Raw genomic sequence first — 21,991 nt, forward strand, 5'->3', positions numbered from 1 at the left:
TATTTATATGATAGATAATTCTCATCATCCAGTGATCTAATGGCTTGAAAAAGTTTTGGAAAGGTTTGTTCTCTAGCTGAATAACTGATAAACCAGTTATTAAGTTAGTTGCATCATTTCAAGCCTGAAAGCAAAAAAAGGCAGTCTGTGAAATACTTGCACAAAAGTTTGCCATGCCAAAGGAGTTCAAAATTACATCCTCTGTTAGCAAATCATGCTCACTGTTTTAGCATGTAACTTTTCTTGCTATGCAACTATTCCTCTAACATGAAAATGTGTGAGGCTACATATTTTAGATATATAGATACTGCCCACACTTGGCTTCATTTCTTCCAAGAACCGAAAGAACATTTATGAGGACATCTTGTGTTATATGATAGTCAAAACAGCTGTATGGATGTGATTCCATGAACAAAATACATAGTTTTATTTTGAGCCATTTGTGAAACTACATGAGCATTGGGAAAGGTTTAAGGAAAGTATCTGTTTTTGTTTTGATCAATGGAATATGTCTTCCCATTGAGGGGGGGTGGTATGCCTATATCAGTTTTTTAGTAATTTTTAAAATTCATTTTCAGAAAATTTGATATACGTGTATATATCTGTCTTATTTATGAACTAGAAAGCAAAGATTTCCTGTTATCAGAAAAACAATTTTATTTCTTTGTACAAAAGACATCAGTATGTCATTACTCACTTTGGATGACTAATTACAACAAATAATGACTTTCATAGATTCATCAAGGCATCACTGCAATATGAGTGCATTTTAAAGCTATTTACATACTGAAATCACAAGAACATTTATTCCAGTTCCTGAGGGAAATTATATAACATATTAATATGTGAATGTGTAAATTTCATATTTACACTGGTTTCTTCAAATATTGAGAACACTCATTAAGATTGCAAAACTCTGTTATCCTGACAAAAAAACAGACTAGACAGTTCCAGAGTCATATTCCTTGAAGTAGTAGTAGTCCTTCTCAATATCGTGATTATTGTCTTCATAACAATTTGAATATAAAGGGAAAAAATGTTTTAATTGTAAAATTATCTAATTTGCAAAGATGAAAATGAAATAATTCTGATGTCAGTAAAACTTGATATGGTGAAGAATAAAAATTATCACAACATCCACAGATTAACTAGGGTTTTCCTATCATGCAAAAAAGAACTTAGTTTCATATTTCCTGCAATTGCAAGTTTGGAATCTTTTCATTCTGGAAAAATAACCGTGAAGTCCAGAACCTACACAAGTTATATTTGATCACTCATAGAACACTGAAATTTGGAGCTGAAAATAAAGAGAAAGAAATCATTGTCCTAAATGCAGAAATCAACATTGAGACATATTAATGCAAAACTGATCTTTATGGTAATGTTAAGAGTACCGTAAACAATGATTTAATATGATAATGAAACATTTTTCTTCACTGCAGTGATTTGCATCATTTTTATCAAGAATATTGAGACTTTTATTTCCATAAAAATCCAATTTGGATCAATATACTTAGATGTCATAACAATTAGTGAATATCTTGGCTCACTTTAACAAGCTAAATTGAAAAGTCAAAGTATATTCTAACAAATTATATTCTTTTGCCATTCATATTTTATCTCAGCATAAGGAAACAAAAGTTGTGTGTGAAGCAATTGGAAGAACAGTGGAACATTGTGCCCTTCAATTAGAAAAGACCTTATTTCGATTCTCGTCATGATGAGGGGAATCCTTATGTGGGCTTTTTGAATTGAAGGCGAGTTACCCAATATCATATGCAGGTAGCAGGGTTTTTCATCCTGCATACAGACAAATCAGTGTTCAGAACACATGCAATTTACAGACAAAAAATACTGTTATTGGTAATGATGGGTGGTAGATGACTTTCATGGTAGTAGTGCCGGAGTTGGAGAATTAAATAGTAGTGGAGAGGATGAGATATATTTAGCAGAGTGGAGTAGATTACCCTCCTGTGATGAGTTCTTGGACTCTCTGAAGGTGTCACATATAGTAAAAAAATAGTAATAATAGTGAAATATGCCCTGTGAAGAGAGAGTGCATGACTTATCTCATTGTATATAGAGAGCAGTTAACTTTGCATGATGGAGCAGGTTGCATCATGCATGCTCTCTTCACAGGGCATGTATAATGCCTTACATCAGTGTTTCTCAACCTGTGGTCCAGGCAGACTTAAATTAATTAAATATATATCATCATCATCATCAAATTCCTGCCATGTGCCCTCAAGGGGTGTACAAGATATGACACTACTACATGAAAAAATTACATCATTACTAACTTCCTATCTACAATTTTCCTCCAAATCAGTCTGTTACTTGTCAAGACTCCAACATTATCAGATCTTATACAGGGTGTTCGGGATAAATTTGACATATTTATAATTAATTATATTTTTCCGTAAGTTACATGTATTAACACACACTTCTCTTCATTTAAAAGTTTGGACCCTTCTTCATTCATATACAAGATGTCAGAAAGGATGGATAGCTGGAACCCACCTGAATCATGGAAGAGAATAACTTGTATCATGATGATTCGTGCCCGCCATCAAAATAAGGATATTACGACTGCTGCCCAATGCTCCCTGAATACAGTAAAAACAATCAGGCATGAACTAGAGACTTGCAATGGTGACTACGAGGATGTAGCAAGAAGAAAGATCCCTAGCAGACGATCTGATTGCGTTCGTACAGCAGAATTCCTCGCAAATCTGCAGGAACAGGGGTTGAAGAACCCTGGCATTGGAATTCGGGCTTTGTTCGTGGAGTTGCTAACTGTAGTCAAGCCCTGGATAACAAGGGTAGCCAATGGTAGGCCGTATGTATGGCAGCAGGATTCGGCCCCTTGCCACACCTCTGGGAAAAGTCAAAAATGGTTGTCTGAAAATTTCTACGACTTCACCAGTCCAAATGTTTGGCCTCCAAACTCCCCAGACCTTAACCCCATGATTATTTTGTATGGGGCGCAGTTGAAAAAGACACCAATCGCACTTCCAGTAATACAAAAGCCCAGTTAATGGATAAAATTAAAACAGTTTTTGCGGCCCTTCCCAGGGAGACTGTAGCATCAGCTTGTTCGAGGTTCCGAAGCAGAATTGAAGCTGTGATCGATGCTAATCGTGGTTATTTTGAGTAAATCTTGTTGAAAGTATTGTAATTAACTCTGCCTGTAATGTTTTTTTGTCAATTCATTAAATTTAATAGATACAAAGAAGATTTTCTTTTTCCTTACGAAACTGTCAAATTTATCCCGAACACCCTGTATTTCTATCGTCTAAGGCACTTTGTACCGTATCAATCCACCTATATCTTGGTCTTCCTCGGAGTCGTTTCCCTGCCAACCTGGCAGAGAACACTTGTTTTGCTAATCTTTCCTCTCCCATTCTATTTAAGTGACCATACCATCTGAGATTAGCTCTGCTAACGCATTCCTGGATGCTGACAATGTCAAGTTCTTTCCTAATATCCTCATTTTTAATATGATATTGCCATTGATGCCATCTGTTCACGCCTCTAATCTTTCTCAGGACTCTCATATCTGCGGTCTCTAGTCTTTGGTCAAGACTAGAGACCGCAGATATGAGATCTGCGGTCAGATTTTACTTCTGACCCAGCTCTCAGATCCATAAGTTAAAACTGGTTTGAACACTGTCTTGTATACAGCTAATTTAGTCTTCTGACTAATTTCTCTCTTATTCCATATGAATTTATTCAATTGACTTCCCACCATACCAGCTTTGCTGATTCTGTTGTCTATTTCTATATTTAAGTTACCATCTTCAGTAAAAATCGTGCCTAAGTAGCTGAAATGTTTTACTTGTTCCACAGGTTGTCCATTCACAACACAGTTGACATTTTCAATGATTCTGCCTATTTTCATTGTCTTTGTCTTTTTATTGCTGACCTTCATACCATATCTATTACAACAGCAAATGAATTTAGTCAGAGAATCTTGCAGACTTGTAGCAGATTTATTTAGAAGTATAACATCATCCGCATAAAGCAAAGAGCTGACATTAACATCTCCAATTTTGATATCAGGTTTAATACCACTTTCCTTCATAATGTGATCCATATAGATAATGAATAACAGAGGGGATAATGTACATCCTTGTCTCATACCAGATTTAACATTAAACCATCTTCCTGTACTTCCTTCAATTCTAACTGCTGACTTACAACTCAAATAAAGACTAAGTATTGCTTGATATAATGCCCCATTGACACCATATAACTGCAGCGTATTGAATAGCTTCTCTCTTGGCACCTTGTCATATGCCTTTTCCAAATCGACAAAACTTAAATACAGATCTTTGTTATATTCCCATGCTTTCTCGACTATTTGTCGTAAAGTGAAGATCTGATCCTGACAGCCTCTATTTGGCCTGAATCCAGCTTATTCTTCACCAAGCTTTTCTTCCACAATTCATCTCAACCGTTTCTCAAGTATACTTGAGAAACGGTTGAGATGAATTGTGGAAGAAACACTCAGAGGGAAATACCAGGAACACTCAGTAGGGAAATACCTCTGTAATTCTCACATTCAGTTTTATTTCCCTTTTTATATATATGGGTACTATGAGAGCTCTACTCCAATCATCGGGAATTTGTCCCTCTGTCCAGGCTTTCTGAACTATGCAGTGCAGCCACTGTAAGACTTTTATACCACCATACTTCAGCATTTCTGGTCGAATATCATCTACTCCTGCTGCCTTTCCACATTTCAAGTCTTTGATGGATTTTTCTACTTCAAGTATGGATATGTATTCCTGACTGCATGCCTGGTAAGTGTTTTTTTATCACTGTGCTGTCATCACTGCTTGTTTCATATAGCAGTTTTTTAAAGTAATTACTCCATACTTCAAGGATATCTCTTTCTCCTGTTTTCATGTCACCTTTATCATCTCTAACTCCTTTTACAGCACTCTTTCCTCCATTCCTAAGCTTCTTCAACAACCTCCAGAATATTTTGCCACCTTCTTGATATTTATTTTCTATATTCTTGCCAAAGTCCTCCCATGACTTTTGTTTAGCTAATTTTACACAATGTTTAGCTTTCTTACATTTGTCTCTATATTCTGTAAGAGTAAAAGCTGACCTATTTGCCAGGAACTTTTGATATGCTTTCTTCTTTTCCTTCACTGCCTCTTTAACTTCCTATGTCCACCAGAGAGTTCTGATTTTTTTATCCTTGCACACAACCTCACCACATGCCTCTCTGGCAGAATCAATCAATGTTTTCTTCAGAGTTTGCCACTGAATCTCCAAGGTTTGATTCCTGTTCTCAAACTCTTTCATTTTCTTTTCAATAATCTTTCTGTATTTTAGTCTACAATTCACATCTGAGAGCTGCTCAACTTTTATTCGCTTCAAAACTTTCTTACATGTTATTCTTTTCAATATGAAATTCAATTTTATCCTGCTCAAGATTAAATAGTGATCACTTCCAATTTCAAATCCTCTGTACACTCTGGTGTCCTGCACCAGGGAGAAAACATCACTATCAAAAATAACATAGTCAATGAGACTTTTCTTATTCCTTGCATCTTCTCTCCATGTGAATTTGTGCACATTTTTATGTTGGAACATGGTGTTAGTAATAACCAGTCCATGTCCTGAGCAGAAATCCAACAGATATTTGCCATTATTATTAGCTTTGCTCTTTTCTTCAAATTTTCCCAAAATATTTTTGTATGTCTCACAATCATTTCCTACTCTGCTATTTAGATCCCCAACAAGGATCAACTTTTCCTTTTTCATTGTGTCAGTTGCTTTTTCTAAAGCATCAAAAAATTCCTCCACTTCTACCTTAGTAGAACCTTCTGTGGGACCATAGACACAAATAAGTCTCATTGTCCAGTTCCCCATCCTCATATTTGCCCACATTACTCTACTTGAGACTGACTGCCATTCAAGAAGATTAGCCCCGTATTTTGTGTTGAATACTATAGCTATTCCTTCTTTCCTTGATTGTCATTGCCTGAATATAACATTTTGTATTTATTGCTCAGAAAGATCTCACCAGTTTTGGTCTTTTTTGTTTCAGTCACCCCTATTATGTTGATCTGGTACTTATCTAATTCCTCAGCTAGCTCCATTTCTTTGCCATTCTGGCTTCTTACGTTGATAGTACTGATCTTTAACTCTGGTGATGTTGAGTTAAGGTTTGTTTTCAGATTTGTTCTAGTAGCTGACTTTTCACCGTTCGCCCTGGTTCCCTGGCGAAAACAAGTAGGGATCTTGTTTAACTGGGCGACGCCGCAGCCGTCATGAAATTTTGTCATGTTGTACCATCATTTTTTATTTTGGTTTAATCAATAAGAATACAATTTGGTCAGCTAAATCCCAAATTGCCAGCCCATCCTCGTTCGTTCAGTATCAAAGTAGATACCCAACAGGGTGCACCACGAGAAGGTGAGGATTGGACATTAGGTCAGAATCCCTGGTCGGTTCTCTGCATTCCTTTAAAAGCTATGTGGAGGTCTCCTCTCAGTTATACAGCTTTGACCCTTAAGCACCCAAACAAAACAAATTCAAATTGAATAAGTAAGTAAAAATTATTGAAATAAATGGAGACTTAAAAAAAAACCAATAGTGTCAAAATGTTCAAAGGCAGAAGCAATAAAACTATATTGTTGTTCATTTCACTCCTCTTTTATTATTCGCCATTCTGCCACTAAATTTGAAGCGGCAGAATGACGAATAATAAAAGAGGGGTGAAGTGAACAACAATATAGTTTTATTGCTTCTGCCTTCTTGCTGTTTTGTCAGATTTGAAGTGAACATGTGTTATCCACATTTCAAACAATTGCTTGTTGTTTATTGACTTTTATTATTGAAGGCTTCCCTCCTTCAACCAAGGTTCAGTATATCTTCAGAAGTGCTAAGTAATACTTGGACAAAGTGTGTCCTGAGTTAACTCCAGTATTTATGTATATATTTTTCAGAAATTTTTCAATAATGGAAAAGTGACTTAGAACTAGTACTTTGAAAAAAAAAAGAGCAAATGAAACAGGTGATGCTAACCCTAATTGTGATACACGTGTTGTAACGGCGAGTAAATCTGATACTATTAAAGTAGAAGAAACAAGCAGTTCAAAGAAAAAATACAGTAGGAAATATAACAGTTCATATTTGGAATTCGGGTTTACTTGGTGTGAAGATGAAAGTGAACAGAAATCTCAATGTGTTTTGTATTATGAAGTGTTGTCGAACGAGTGCATGAAACCTGCGAAACTCCGACGACATTTAGAAACTAAACATTGTGTTGTAAAAAATAGCCAATTGAATTTTTTCAGCGACGCTTAGGGACATTAAATCATGGGAAAGATATAGTTTCGGCCATGGGTTCCATTAATAGCAAGACACTGGAAGCATCCTATCTCTTAAGTTTGCGCATAGCGAAAACAGGGAAAGCTCATTCTATCGGGGAAAATTTGCTACTTCCAGCTATGAAAGATGTGGTAAAAACTGTTTGGCAACAAGTTACTAAAAGATGTTGATTTGATTCCTCTTTCAAATGACACTGTCGGTCGCAGAATTAATGATATGGCAGGTGACGTAGAATCTCAGTTAATCGAAAGAGTTAAAGAAGAGCCCTTATTATGCGTTAAAAATAGACAAGATGTTACAAATGACGCGCAGTTAATGTGCTACGTAAGATATGTGCATTCATGATGATATTCTGTTTTGTAGAATTTTGCCATCCCGAACAACTGGAGAAGAAATATTTCGCACTCAATAATTACATAATACACAAAGGGATCCAGTGAGGAAAATGTATAGGCTTCTGTTCGGATGAGGCTCACTCCCTTACAGGCAGGCATAGTGGGGTTGTTTCTATATGAATTGGGTACCATACATAGGGAAGTGTTAGCCTCCAAAGGAATGCCACCAGAATTTAAAACTGTGCTATACAACGCTGTAAAGCTAGTTAATTTTATTAAAGCTCGACCGTTAAATAACAGGTTATTTTCAGTACTCTGCGATGAAATGGGCAGTTAATATATACAACTTTTGCTTCATTCTGAAATTCGCTGGCTTTCCAGGGGCAAAGTACTAACAAGGCTATTTCAATTAAGGCACGAAATTTTATTGTTTGTAAATGAATAATTCTGATTTTGCATCACTCCTTGTTGTATCTTTCAGACATTTTTTTGAAATTAAATGAACTAAATCTCTCCCTTCAGGGAAATTCTTTAACTGTTCCTGATGCCTACGACAAAATAAAGGCATTCGAGAAAAAAAAAAAAAAAAAAAAAAAACTAGTTTTATGGGTTAATTATGTAAAAGACAGAAAATTTGCACCTTTCCCAACATTGGAATCCTTTTTAGTGGAAAATGATAATTTTGTTGATTCTGAGTTTCTGGAAAGGGTTTTTGACCACCTCAAAAATCTGAAACGGAATTTTGAAACATATTTTCCGAATAACTTTTATAAGAAATTTCTGTGGGTTCACGATCCATTTCAGCCTTGCAGTCACGAGAACGACCTTTCGTTATCGAAAAAAGAATGGTTAATTGAACTTTCAAGTGACAGTGGGTTTAAAATGCAATTCCGTAATCTTGGTTTGGTTCGATTTTGGATCTTGCCTTCAGTGAGAAGTGAATTTCCGGAATTATCTGAAGAAGCATTGAAAATCGTCATGCAGTTTTCTACAATCTATCTTTGTGAGGAAGGATTTTCATCGCTCCTTCAAATAAAAGCAAAATACAGACTTCGTCTTAGTGTGTGTCCCTATCTTCGACTGACGTTGACCAATATTGAGCCAGATATCCAGCAACTCTGCAAGGGCCGAGAAGCTCAACCATCTCATTAAAAGTAAGTAGTAACATAATTATATTATATTATTTATTTGATACACTTTTAATGGTTTACTTCCAATTTAATTACGTTTCCATATGTATTCAAAACATGCATTTAGATTTATTATGTTATAAATGGCACAGTTTTTCCGAAATGTTGGTAATTCCCATTGGTTTTTAAAAAAATTACAAAAAGTCAAAACGACGTATAGGGAAATAAATTAAAAACACTGTTTATTTTTTAAGTAAAACTTTAATTCCAACATTATAAAATGTTATTTTTCTTGCTTTTCTGTTCGTAAAATTGTCGATGACATTGTCGAAGTCTATTTCATCACTCAGTTGCTGTTTTATAGACAGTATGGCAAGATTTCTTAAACGCAAAAAAAGTGCCGCCCGTGGCGTATCACCCCTCTCCCCAAGCTACGCCTCTGTAACTTAGTGGTCCATAGTTGTTTTAGGCATTTTACTGGTCCTTGGGCTTAGAAAGGTTGAGAAACGCTGCCTTACATAATAGAGATGTTTCCCAGACCAATTTTGACCTTAAGTGAGGTCTTACTTGTAGAAACTAGAGATGTGCTTTGCATTATGGAATGCAGAGCGTAAGCAACCTGATGCAAGTTCAGCTGCTAATTTTGTCTGGAAAAAGACATTTTATAATATGTCATAGACATTCAATTTTTTTGTGAAAAGGTGAATCATAAATATAAGGATTGGGATGAAAAACATATGATCAATGCAGAACCAATCTCAAAGTGGCACTTAAAGTGCCACTGAACTGGCTACCCTCGTCCATTCCCAAAAGGACCAACTCCCTCTTTCAGTTCGGCCTGTGCGTGTGTTGAAGGGGGGGGGGGGTGGAGGAATTGCAAGTTAATGTTCAGGCAGGAGATGAATGTCACTGCCTGGTGTGAGACTACCATCCATCCTGCTTATTGGAGGCCTGAAAGACATGAAGAAGTTCCATGTTTAGCCTCTAGAGTGTGGTCTACAAGCTTCCATGAGTAGGAGTCAAATACAAAAAAAGGCATTATTTTAACTGATCATTAGAACAAACCTATTAGTAATGTTTCTTCTGCAGACATGTTGCCAGCATGGTTGGCATATCTGCTCTCCAACCAACAGCAGGTTTAAATCCTGCTTGTGGGCATGGATGTTTGTGATTGTCTTTATTGGGAAGATGAATTTTATTGCCCAGTGTGAGACAACTGGGTTGGAGGCCTGAAGTGGCTTGAAAAAATTCCATGTTTAGTCTCTAGAGCAGGGTTTCCAGACTATGCTAAAAATGAACAACAAATGAAAAACAAAATCAGCTAACTCCTTTTATTCTCTTATTGGGAGTAGGGTGAGGCCATTTTAGCCCAATCTATCCTCTGGAGACTAAGGGGAGCAGTTCAGTTTCCACCAGAGATAGCTGGCCCAAGATTATCACTAATTATAAATAGCATATAGCTCAGTGGAAGTGGCATTTGTATTCTCTGCACCAGGCTGCCTGAAGAATGACCCAGGTTTGATTCTAGTCACTGACCAGAGGAACTTTAAGTCCTTCAATTATTCTCTAGTTAATCGATCTCAGGCATAGGTAAGTGAGTTTTTTCTCCTCAAGAAAATCGACCATAAAATTCACACTATTTCAGACATTGTGTTAGGGACCAAGAGATGGCAACACTTGTCTCCTCATCGGAAAAAAAAATCAATAAAAATAGAAATATCCTTAACCCTCACGATACAAAATAAATCTTTTGTGGGTGGGAGTCACATAAGAAAAAAAAAAGTTATCAGCTACAGTTTTTAAATGTAAGTGATAAGATCACAAACATAGCATTCAAGTGTACATCGAGAACACATTCACACCCAATTACTCACTGTTGGATTATCTGGAAAATATCTCAGATGTTTGCAAGTTTAAGAGGCATTCACATGGTAAATGATTTTCATTAACCGACGCGAGACAACTCTCCTGCTTATTGGAATTGTGAAGTTGCTTGAAGAGCACTATCTGGTTTGTAGAGCAGAATTTATGTCTAATTTAATTCTTATCTAATCCTTAGCACATCTGTTATAATAGCTTTTTTACAACTTGTACACATACCAACCACTGAATTAGAAACTTTTATTTTATTCATTGGTTTCCATATAGGCATGCGACTACCAATACCAATCCTCTTCAATTCCCTGTGCAGAGTTCGCTGAGATATGGGTTTGAACAGCCTTCATTAAATGCTTCGGTCAACTGCTGCACACAGGAAGTTCTGATTGTCTGCACAAGCTTCTCAGACGACGCCGATCTTGTTCCTCATAGACTATCTTAGGATCGCAGTTACGTCTCTTGCATACACAATGTGGGTTATTTTTCCACTGATTAAACACCCAGGATAGCTCACCTTTTAAGAAACCAGTCAGCTCTGTTGTTTTCAAAAGCGTGGCCCCAGCCAGGCGCGATAAAGGATACCCACAATAAGCCCTTTAATCGAACTCCGAAAGATCCTTCGTTTTTCCCATTGTGATCAACTGTTGACATTTATTGACCAACAGTATTCTTAAATAGTTGCCTAAAACATGTGGTCAGGCATGCGACCAAGCATTTTGCATATAAGCAAGTAACGTTTACGTATATCTGCATAAAGGTTTCTAATTCAGTGGCCGGTATGTGTAGGTAAAAACCACATCAAAAAAAAAAAAAAGGAGGATGTCACATGAGCACCCAAACAGCAATTCTCTGTCCGTCTGTTGAGTTCAATCTCGTTTTACTAAAAGATTTAATAGCACTAAATATTTTTTTAAAAAAAGAAATCTTTTGGTATCACTCTGAAATGGCTTTTCATCGATCAAACCCCATCAAAGAGCTAGAAATATACAAGTTAGTTGCTATGAATAAGATATCCAGATAAGTATTTTCTTATAGAAAACTTCTACAGGAATGTTTCAATAAGGATTGTTTCATCTGAAGGTGAGTTAACCCATGGTTGTTGTAAGGAACTAAGGCAATGCCTGGGAGCTGCAAAAATCGACAAAATTATATCTTAACCATAAAAAAGACTGATTATTTTTCTTAATTTTACATATTTTCTTTAATTTAGGGACGGCAAAATAGTGCTTTTACCTAGGAGGCGGGGAGCATATACCTAAATAACGAGTTAGCTGGTCTCAAGAACCAGTAGGGTTTTCTTTTGGAAACGCGTGTTTCTCATCCCTCAAAACAGGCCAGAAACTCCCTCAATCAACAGAGATCATACACTGGTCTGATATGTTTGCAGTAATTCACAACTTCAGCACAGTAGAAAAATCAGATGCTGCTTCAACCATGAGCGTCACAATCAGCCCATGCTATAATGACAAAATAATTGAGAACATTCTGCAAACACCAATGGTCATTTTTTTTAGGTGTGTGTGTGTGTGTGGCCTTTTAAAGAAACGGAACTTTAAAAAAAAAATCATTCGCTTCAACTACATGATTGCATAAAACACGTTATTACTGTTATTTTTAAACACCTATCCTAAACAGATTTGGGCCAGAAAAGTCTGATGTGAAATGCCTACGATATTTCTCAAACTGGTTTTGTTATTGCTAGAGGTATAGCGGATTCAAAGAAGTTTCTGAAGATTTCAAATGCCTTAACGCCCAACAAATAATGCTAATTTCAAACTTATATCTTGTGCTCATTCTTTTTCTTAATACGAAGAATCTCAACCCAGAATTCTTATTAGCCGTCCTCAGTACCGTCGACAGGGTGTAGCATAGAGGCAGCCTGCCTCACGGCGTGGCTTACTAAGGGTACTCGTTCAGCCATACTGCGGTAGGCGCCGTCGCTACGTTAACAATTCCTGTTAGCGTAGCAAGTGCGGAAAGAAGTTTTTCCAAGCTTAAACTGATTAAAAATTATTTGCGAACAGCAATGACCCAAGAAAAGACTGGTTGGTCTAGCAACTATATCGATAGAGGCGGACATAGCTTATAATTCAAATTTAGAAGTTCTTATAAGCAGTTTGACAGTGTGATATCCCGTAGAGCAAACATTTAATTAATATTATTATCTGTATAATCGTTTTGCATACATGTTTCTCTTGTAATAAAAACAAAATAGCAAATGGAGATTTTCTTATATTTTTGTCTTATAATCCATCAGGGGCGATACTGAATTGTTTTCCTCAGGGCGCGATCTAATCTGGCGATGGTCCTGGCCGTCCTTCACCCGCAACTTTATCACAGAATATTCAACAGATTTCCAGGTGTGATCCTATTGTTTTTTTCCCTATTATCTACATCCTATTTGTCAGTTATAATCCAGCGCTTCGTGAGTCATAGAAAAACAAATTAATGTACGCTTAGCTGACAAGAGTTAAATAAAGAGGATTATCTAAAAATAATCATAACTCTGATAACGATTATAATTTTGACATACTCCTTATCACGTGTTCCGTAAACAGCCAATAAGAATTCGAAGGTAAGTGAGCCTTGCTGTATTTTCTCATTTTTCTCATTGGTTTTCGTTTCACGTTTGTGCGTGTTGACCTAATTTCATTTACATGGACGGTCCCAAGAGATTAAACAAGTGTTCTGACAAATGACAGCCGTAAGGATTATGCTTGTTAGTGAGCCACTTTTAGAATCACCGATTAGACACAAATCTTTCCGATATCAATATCCCGATGTGTATGAAGTGTTTTAATTGTGGTAAGAATCAAATACGAAAATAGACTATTTCCATATTTTGCAAACGCATACATACAGTTCACTCAAATTAGGACAAATAGTTATGCTCTTGGCTGTCTAACACGTTGGCATACTATTTTATTGCATGACATCTGTCTCAGTACATTATAAGTCCATGTATCGAGTACTGCACATAGCAAGCGAAATGCACCTATTATAGGTGAATTTTAACTGCTTGAGCTCTTATTATATTGATTGAATATCATATGATATTTATTATATATAATAAATATAATAATTTATATTTACCATATATTCTTATTAAATTCAATTGTGAGTCTAGCACTTGCCTTACAGCTGTTGTTTACTGAAATTTGTCAAGTCAACATCAACGGTTAATATCAGGACTGTTTTTAAAACGTGGCCAAATTAGGCAGTGCGATTCAAAAGAAAAACATGCTACAAATGAACGAATAAACTAAGCATAGAAGTCATTTATCATATCAATAATAATTGAACTCAAAACTCTTTATGACTTCTATGCTTAGTTGACACTCCTGTATGCCGTGTATACAGGAGTGTCATAACCAAACGAAACCGTTTCGATTTTCTCGGAGTGTGTTCGTTCTAGTCACTGCCGACGCTTAGGGTCTTTGTCGCCCGCATGCAATTTCTATCTAAGCGCCCCTGTAACGATCCTGGCGTGTGTGGTTCTTTTAAGATAATAAAAATTTAAATTATTTGAAATTTCTTAAATAAATTTTGACCGAACAGCCACACGTTGGTTCGCTAAATGTAACGAACCGGGAGTGTTGACTAGGCAGGATAATCGTTAAAAACCCGAATATTCAAAATATTCTCGAAAGTTAAAGCAAATTTTGATAAAGCCACTTCACTTTAATCGTTGAATACAATGATACAGGGATTATAGCCTTCTCACCGATCCGAATCGCTAACAAAATTAAAATGAATTTTAATTAAAGTTAAAATTTATTTGAACTAAAGTTTAAAAAATTCTTGCATTTTACAAGTTACTAAATTCTTAGTAACTTGTAAACATTTTTTAATAATTTTTATAAGTGGAACTATCTTTTTAGGAAAATAAAAGAAACTCGAGATAGATGAGAAAATAAGAAAAGAATTCAGAAATAATTAGAACATTTAATAAGTATTCAAAAAATAACATCTTTACAGAATAACAGAAAATAAATTAAATTACATAAATATACTTGAAATTTTTTTATTTAAATTTTAGGTTTTTGATTTCATATTCACAAAATTAGAAATAATGGTCTTAACGTCTAATTCCGCATATATATCATTTTCAATAGCTATTAACGCCAAACTAACCAGCCTCTTTTGTGAATACTTGTTCTTAAGTAGGTTTTAATCAATTTCAACTTGGAAAAGGAACGTTCACCGCTCTCTACAGTAACAGGTAAGGTTAATAGTATTCTTAAAGCAATTGAAAAGTTAGGGAAAGATAAATTATTGGACACAATAAAATTAAGAATATCGAAAGGGTTTTGAATATTTAAATTATCCTTCCGAAAAATATCCCGGAAAGCACATAACTCGTCATATAGTTCTATTGCATTTACGTCTTTATTGTAGCCGTCCTTCAAGAGAATCTCTAAATCGTCACAATTTTTTCGTAAATCTTCGTTATTAATTTGTAGTAATTTATACAAGAAATTGAAATTATCATAATATGTTTTTAGTTGTTCAAAACGTTCTATTAACATTGCAACGTTTAGAAGTGTATAAAACACATTCACTCTAAATTTATCTTCTGGCGATTGTCGCGTTTCGTCATGATGCTCGTAGTCAAATTGTCGTGTTTCCTTTCGTCGTCGAACTTCCGTACCTGTTTTAAATTCTTGTTCTCCATCCACCTCTTCACTCAGTTCTTTTGCTGTTTTTTAGAACTTCTTTAAAATTTGTATCTGATCGATACTCTTGTAAGAATATTTTTAAGTTTTCAATAGATTCTAAAGCAAGTGTAATGTTCATATTTTTGTCTTGAAGCATTTACTCACAGGGTTTATTCTGTTAAGTAAATCATGAGTGATAAGAGAACAAATAAATTTGTAGTCCTTTATTTTAGCACATAATGTCTGTGCTTCATGCTGAGTTTCTTTATTAAAATTTTCATTATTTAAAATTTCAAAAAGTGCATCGTAAATTTCTCCTAACTGATATCGTAGAGGGCGGATTGCATTAATTTTACTTTCCCATCGCGTTTCTGATGGCTGTTTCAATGTTACATTTTTTACGAACTTTAAAAGGGTTATATACATTTTTTTTTTTTAATTTTATTCGGTTTATCCGGCCTTCTTTATTTTAATATTGATCATTCTAAGAATTTTTTGTTTTTATGATAAAAATTTTGTTTCTTAAAAATGAACTTATGAACCGTTACCCGGCGGCGGCGCTCCCTTCGTAGCGTCGCTCGCATGCTCTGAATGCTCGCTTCCGCCGGCCCTGATTCTAGTCATGAGTGTTTTAGTATGCACGGTGAATGTTATTTTAAAGTATATTTTTTATATGTTTTCGATATTAACTAGAATACTGTTCTCTTATTGTAATTATTATCAACAGGGCCCGGCAGAAGCTGGCCTGCATTGCAGGCCGGCGCCACTACAAGGTGGGCGCCGTTTCGAAGTGTATGAAGTTTCATTCTTTCTTTAAATTTTTGTAAACGAATTAAGTAATAATAATTACGTAAGTCAATATAATTGCTGCAAATTTACATATTCTGCATAAAAAGAGATCAGATTTTCTCCCACTAAGATTATCATGAACTCGCCTTCTTAGGCAGCAAACGCACTGCTTCGCTCGGCTCAGAGCAGCCCTGTGCAACGACCCTATCCCGTAATGTATTTTCTACGGGACCTTAGAGTCTCATTCCGCTGAAGCGCTAGTAGTCGTTTGGCTCGGTTCAACCGGTGCAGAACTCTGTGAAATCGTCATGTCGCCAATGTAAGTAATTCTAACCAGGTGTAATGTGATATAGGATTTTAAGATGGACAACTATAACGGCCCGTTTCAAGGGGATGGTTTCTATTTTGAAATAAAAACAATAAAATTCAGTTACATTTGCTCTGGTTACTGTTGATAAGTAGTATATATCATTTACTACTGCGCTGATTTTGCCGCTGGAGGGCGCTGGAAGTCCTGCAAGCGGTGAGCGTTCGTTTTCGAAACTTAAATTAATTAAGACTTATTTAAGAACAAATAAGGCTTGAAAGTCTAGCATTAATAGCTATTGAAAATGATATATGTGAAAACTTAGACATTAAGAATATTATAGACAATTTTGTTAATATCCAAACTAGGAAATTTAAATTTTAATTAATAAAATGTTTTCAAGAACAAGTGTGTAATTTAATTTATTTCTTGTACATTCTTTCCGCATGATTATGATAAAAATAAATAAATAAATTGCCATTTGTTTGGGAGCACCCATTTCAGCTTTGCAGGCGGACGACGTCCAGCCTAGCGTCGGCCCTGATTATCAAGACTCCCGTGGGCTTTTTGAGTAAATAATGCATAGATTGCTTCTTAACCGCCAGCACCTGCAACCAAACGCATTTAGAAATTACACCATGTTTACTATATAGAACACGTATCTTATGGTACTCTGTATATAGTCATTTTGTGGCCGTTTTTGAATGCACAATTAAAAAAAAAAAAAGTGAGATCTTCTCAAATACATTTTATAATAATGAAATTGTATCAAACGTAAGAAATAAATGAACAGGAAAACAGTAACAGTTACGTATCACTCTCTTTCAAGTCACAGAAACGCCATTATATATTAGTAAGTGGCTTCGTTTGTCCAAGCATTTTTATATATGCGCATGTCTACAAATCCACCAATAAGAATAACATTAATATACAATTTTTCTGAAATCATGTCGCTCCTGATTTTAAAACAATAAGGGAAAAAAAAATACAGCAAAGCTTATTAAGTAACGGAGCTACACCACTTCTTTTTTTTATTATTGGATAATATTAAGTTTTTTTTTTTTTTTTTTTTTTTTTTTTGAGAGAGACAGTTGTGAGTGCTGTCAGACGACAAGATCTTTGAAAAATTTTAAAAACATGAAATTCCAAGAATTAAACATAACTAGATTTGGCAACTAGACTTTTTCGCTAACTCAGTATTCAAAGCACACTTCCGTTTTCGGCTGTTCATCTTTATAATAAAAATATTAAAGCTTAAAAAAATAAAAATAAAAAACGTTCGACGAAGAGAAAAAAAATTCCCGAAAAACTATCAACGTTCGTCTTCAATAAATCGTTAATATATTACTGTGTACGAGTATCAGCATATCGCTTTGTGCATAATCGCCTTTACGTGCTACCGATCATTGATTGAAAGGACGATTACATTTCGGTACTATTCCCACTCTTCTTGATGATGTCAACATTTATAGTAGAAGTAGCAAGAAAGTTGTCAGGCAATTAGAAATAGTCTCTGAGTCACTTTGACTCGGACAATTTTAATTCATTTTCATTTCGTTATATTTGAAAATGAATGAACATATAAAATTTGGAAAAAAAATATATATATATTTACCATTGTTGGAGTCGTAGAAAAATGAGTCACGTAAATCATCGAGTAGGGAAAACGGAACTTGCTGATCGGATTCTAAAAGATAATAATAACTGAGTACTTACACTATAAATTAAAAATAAAAAAAATAATAAAAAAAACATACAACTAATGATAATTTCATGATATGCTTCATGAATAACATACACATATCCAATCGATGATGTTTATTACTTTTATAAATATGAAATAAGTAAATAAATAAATAAAAAATATTTCTTAAAGCAGTGTTTCCCAAACTTATGGATGTCAAGGCCCCCTTTGGAAACATTCAAAGATTTCACGCCCCCCCCCTCATCGAAAAAAAAAAACAAACTAATACATACATATATTATTATAATATTTATTGTATTTAAATTCAATACAAAGCATGCACATCAAGCGTATTTCTTTCCGGCGCATCACCTGTGTACACTAGCAATGAAACATTAATTTAAAGCGCGAAAAACTTGGCAGTTTTAAATGAGCGCAAGATTTTGCGTTTGTAAGTTTTTTTGTGCTTCTTATCAATACCTTTTGAAATGAAACTTATACGAATAAGCATACAATTACTAATATTCATTAAGCCGAAATACGCAGGAAGCAAAATTTGTGAACCAACACCAAAGTGTGAATTTTTCCATTAAAATATAAAAAATAACAAAAAAGGAAATAATAAAAATTAAATACGTTTCTTTTAAGATAAAAAAAATATATCTACTTAGTCTTAAAACATTTTACATTTGTTTTCATTATTTCACGGCTCCCCTGAACAAAACTAACGGCTCCCAAGGGGCCGCGGCCCACAATTTGGGAAGCAATGTCTTAAAGAACCTTTATAAGTAGATATTGATGACCTAATCGCTAGGAAGGGTAGAAATATCAGTGGGTAAACTAAATGGGGGGGGGGGGGGAATTATGAAATCAATTAACATTAAGTGGACCTGAATGGATTCATCTTTCATCTGTCGCCGGGGAAGAAATATCAATGGAAATATTCCAGATGACAAATTTCAGCATTTTCCCATGCTATGTTATATTCTGAATGTAGACATATTGCTCCCGCTGGTAATATATCCTCATTCAGAACATTCAGTTACAAAGATTTTTTTTTTTTTTTTATGTGCAGAATTCGCCTAACAGGTTTAATGTACAAATAATTACTAGCTCTTTTGAAATGTTAACTTGAATAATTCAGGATATCTTACCAGCAATGGTTCTCTGAATCTGTGGGGGTGGAAGAAATGCACGGATAGAAGCAAGGAAGCTGGAGTTGTCATAAGATGGTTGAGGCTCTGAAAGATAACAAAAAATCTGTGAATAAATACAAACAATATTCTTCATAACGAACAAGAAATCTGTATCGGCAACAAGGTCCGTGTTAAAAGTGACTTACCAGTTTTGGGCTCGGGAGCAGGAGCACTCATATAAGACAAGGTCTCCATCGATGGAGACAAAGGGTCGAGTTCAGGAATAAGGCCTAGCTCTTCGAAAGTTTTTAGGAATTCAAAATCATTCTCTTCTGTAAAGAAGAACAGAAAACAAAAGGAGATGGAGATTAATGAAATAAACTAGACATTCTGCTGTTAATGTTCATTTTATGAGATTGCGTATTACATCAAATAGCCTTAGAGTGTATCAGATTACAGCAAGTAGATGAAAGCAGAGTCAATCGTATTGCAAGGGGAGGGGCTGTCTTTAATACACAAATGCAATATTTCCAAGCGTGTATGATCAACAACGATGCTCAAAACCAAAGTACAAGAAAACGCCATGTGCTATTTAGACTGCTATTGCTCATCCCATGTAGCAAGAGGGTCATAAGGGAAATCTCCTTTTGTAAGCAAAACAGTTGAGACGCGACGTTACTTTTTGCTTAAATAAAATAAATTCGATCATTTAATTCCTTTTGCTCCACAAAGGGAGTAGGCGAGGCCATTTTTAGCGATAACTTTTTGAAGAACGCAGGGCAGCCAATCTCCACCCTTAGCCGCCAATGACATCTAGTCCATGGCTATCAAGGAATTCATTCCACGTCATTCTCTTTCCTCAACTTTTATGCCCTCAACTTTCCCTAACATAATTATTTCCCCCATGCTTCTTTAATTAGACCACTTAATTTGGTGACCAGTCGGTGCATTATATTCATTGTTTTCTCTTCATTTATGATAACCAATGGCAATAAACGTTGATTGCAATATGGATTACATGCTACAATATACAGTAAACTATTACTAGTGAGGGGAGAGCGGGATACTCGGGTTGGGCACAGTAAAATCAAGGGCACATAAAGTTACACAAATTACTACAAAAAAAAAAAACAAAATGTTTTGTTTTTTTAATTATTATTTTATTTAGTGACGCTATATTAGTATGCTGTTTTCAAGAAAAACGATCTCTAAATAAAAATTAAAATTTACGAGGAATTTTAAAACTGAAGAAGTGAGGGAACAAAAATATATTTCTACATATTACGATACGCGAGATAAACATAACATGAAACGTACGTACCTTTCGTATCTCGAAACCTTTCACCCTCTGTGGATTCTGGTGGTGTTGGAGGATAAATGTTTATCGTGGAGTTAAAGCAGTGCTGAAAGGATGGAAGCATTTCACACAACTGATCGATTCCTGGGTGATTAAAAAGAAAAAAAAAAGTTAATGACAGACTCGTACACAAAGCTTAAAAATTTATTCTGTCAAATCCTTCTGTTATTTTGAAATAACGATAAAGAGAGGGGGTTATCAGCCAGTAATATTTTTTATTCTAAGTTTGCCAGAAAACAAGAATCTCCGCTTATTTGCCGATGTTTGATCCCCACCCCATCCCTTTATTATAATCAAGAGTATTGTGCGATATTTATCGCACAATAATAATAATAATCATCATCATACCTATCAAGGATTTAGGCCTCTTCCGGCCTTAGAAGTCATCGTTGAATCGTTTAAGAGGACGTCCTGGTTTTCTTTTTCCTAATGGCTTGTACTTTAAGGCTTGTTTTGGTAATCTTTCTGTTTTCATTCTTTGAAAGTGTTCCATCCATTTATGTTTATATATATATATATATATATATATATATATATATTTATATATATATATATATATATTTTTTTTTTCTATTACTGGTTCTTGATTTAATTCTTTCATAATATCTTCGTTTCTTTTGTGATCAAATAGGGTATACTTTGCAGTTTTTCTCATAAACTTCATTTCTGCTGTTGTTAATCTTTGTTTGTCTTTTTGTTTTGTTGTCCAGATTTTGCTTCCATACATTAAGACCGGTAGGGCTAATGTATTGTATATTTTTAGCCTGGTTTGTTTTTGAACTAGGTTTGGTTTAAATATAGAGTTAATTACACCTGTTATATTTAAATATTTTGCAATTTTTACGTTTATATCTTTTTCATTTTCATATGTGATCATACATTCTAGGTTGTTAAATGAATTCACCTGTTCTAAGATCTTGTTATCTATTACTATTTTAGTTCTTGCTGGATCTTGTCCTTTAAAGGCCATAGTTTTTGATTTTTCCGTTGATATTATCATACCATAATCTTTGGATATCTCATTTAGATTTAAAATAGCTTTCTGTAAGTTATCTTCAGAATTTGTAATTATTATTTGGTCGTCTGCAAAGAGGAGAGTGTTCAAGTTAACTGTAGGTGAAAATTTGATTCCTTGATGTAAATTTTTACTCCATTTTATTATTATTTCATTTAAGTAGATATTAAAAAGAGTTGCTGAGAGGGGACATCCCTGTCGGACCCCTTGTCCGACAATAATAATAATAATAATAATAATAATAATAATAATAAAACGCTACCACCATGCTTACTGCAGGCTTAAATACCTTTCAATGGCATGCCAAATATACTTTAGAAACCCAGATCTGTATTATGAGGGTGTGGCA

At 34.9% G+C, this 21,991-nt stretch overlaps 1 protein-coding gene across 4 annotated transcripts in view; it reads right to left on the bottom strand.

Moving 5' to 3' along the window:
• Positions 1–632: 632 nt before the first annotated feature.
• The window catches only part of LOC150099341 (uncharacterized), a 62,906-nt gene continuing 41,547 nt past the window's right edge, over positions 633–21,991 (bottom strand). For all 4 annotated transcript variants that reach the window (XM_090403967.1, XM_090403968.1, XM_090403969.1 and 1 more), the window contains 5 exons: positions 20,592–20,711; positions 19,477–19,602; positions 19,289–19,375; positions 18,066–18,137; positions 633–1,297 (listed from right to left, as the gene is read on the bottom strand). In XM_090403967.1, the coding sequence (XP_090260093.1) occupies positions 1,275–1,297; positions 18,066–18,137; positions 19,289–19,375; positions 19,477–19,602; positions 20,592–20,711 (428 nt within the window). In that variant the 3' untranslated portion in view covers positions 633–1,274. The remainder of the gene's footprint in view (positions 1,298–18,065; positions 18,138–19,288; positions 19,376–19,476; positions 19,603–20,591; positions 20,712–21,991) is intronic.

The sequence above is a fragment of the Typopeltis vanoorti genome, chromosome 14, assembly GCF_054136105.1.
Source record: "Typopeltis vanoorti isolate ZY-2024b chromosome 14, IOZ_Tvanoo_1.0, whole genome shotgun sequence".
Classification (NCBI taxonomy): domain Eukaryota; kingdom Metazoa; phylum Arthropoda; class Arachnida; order Uropygi; family Thelyphonidae; genus Typopeltis; species Typopeltis vanoorti.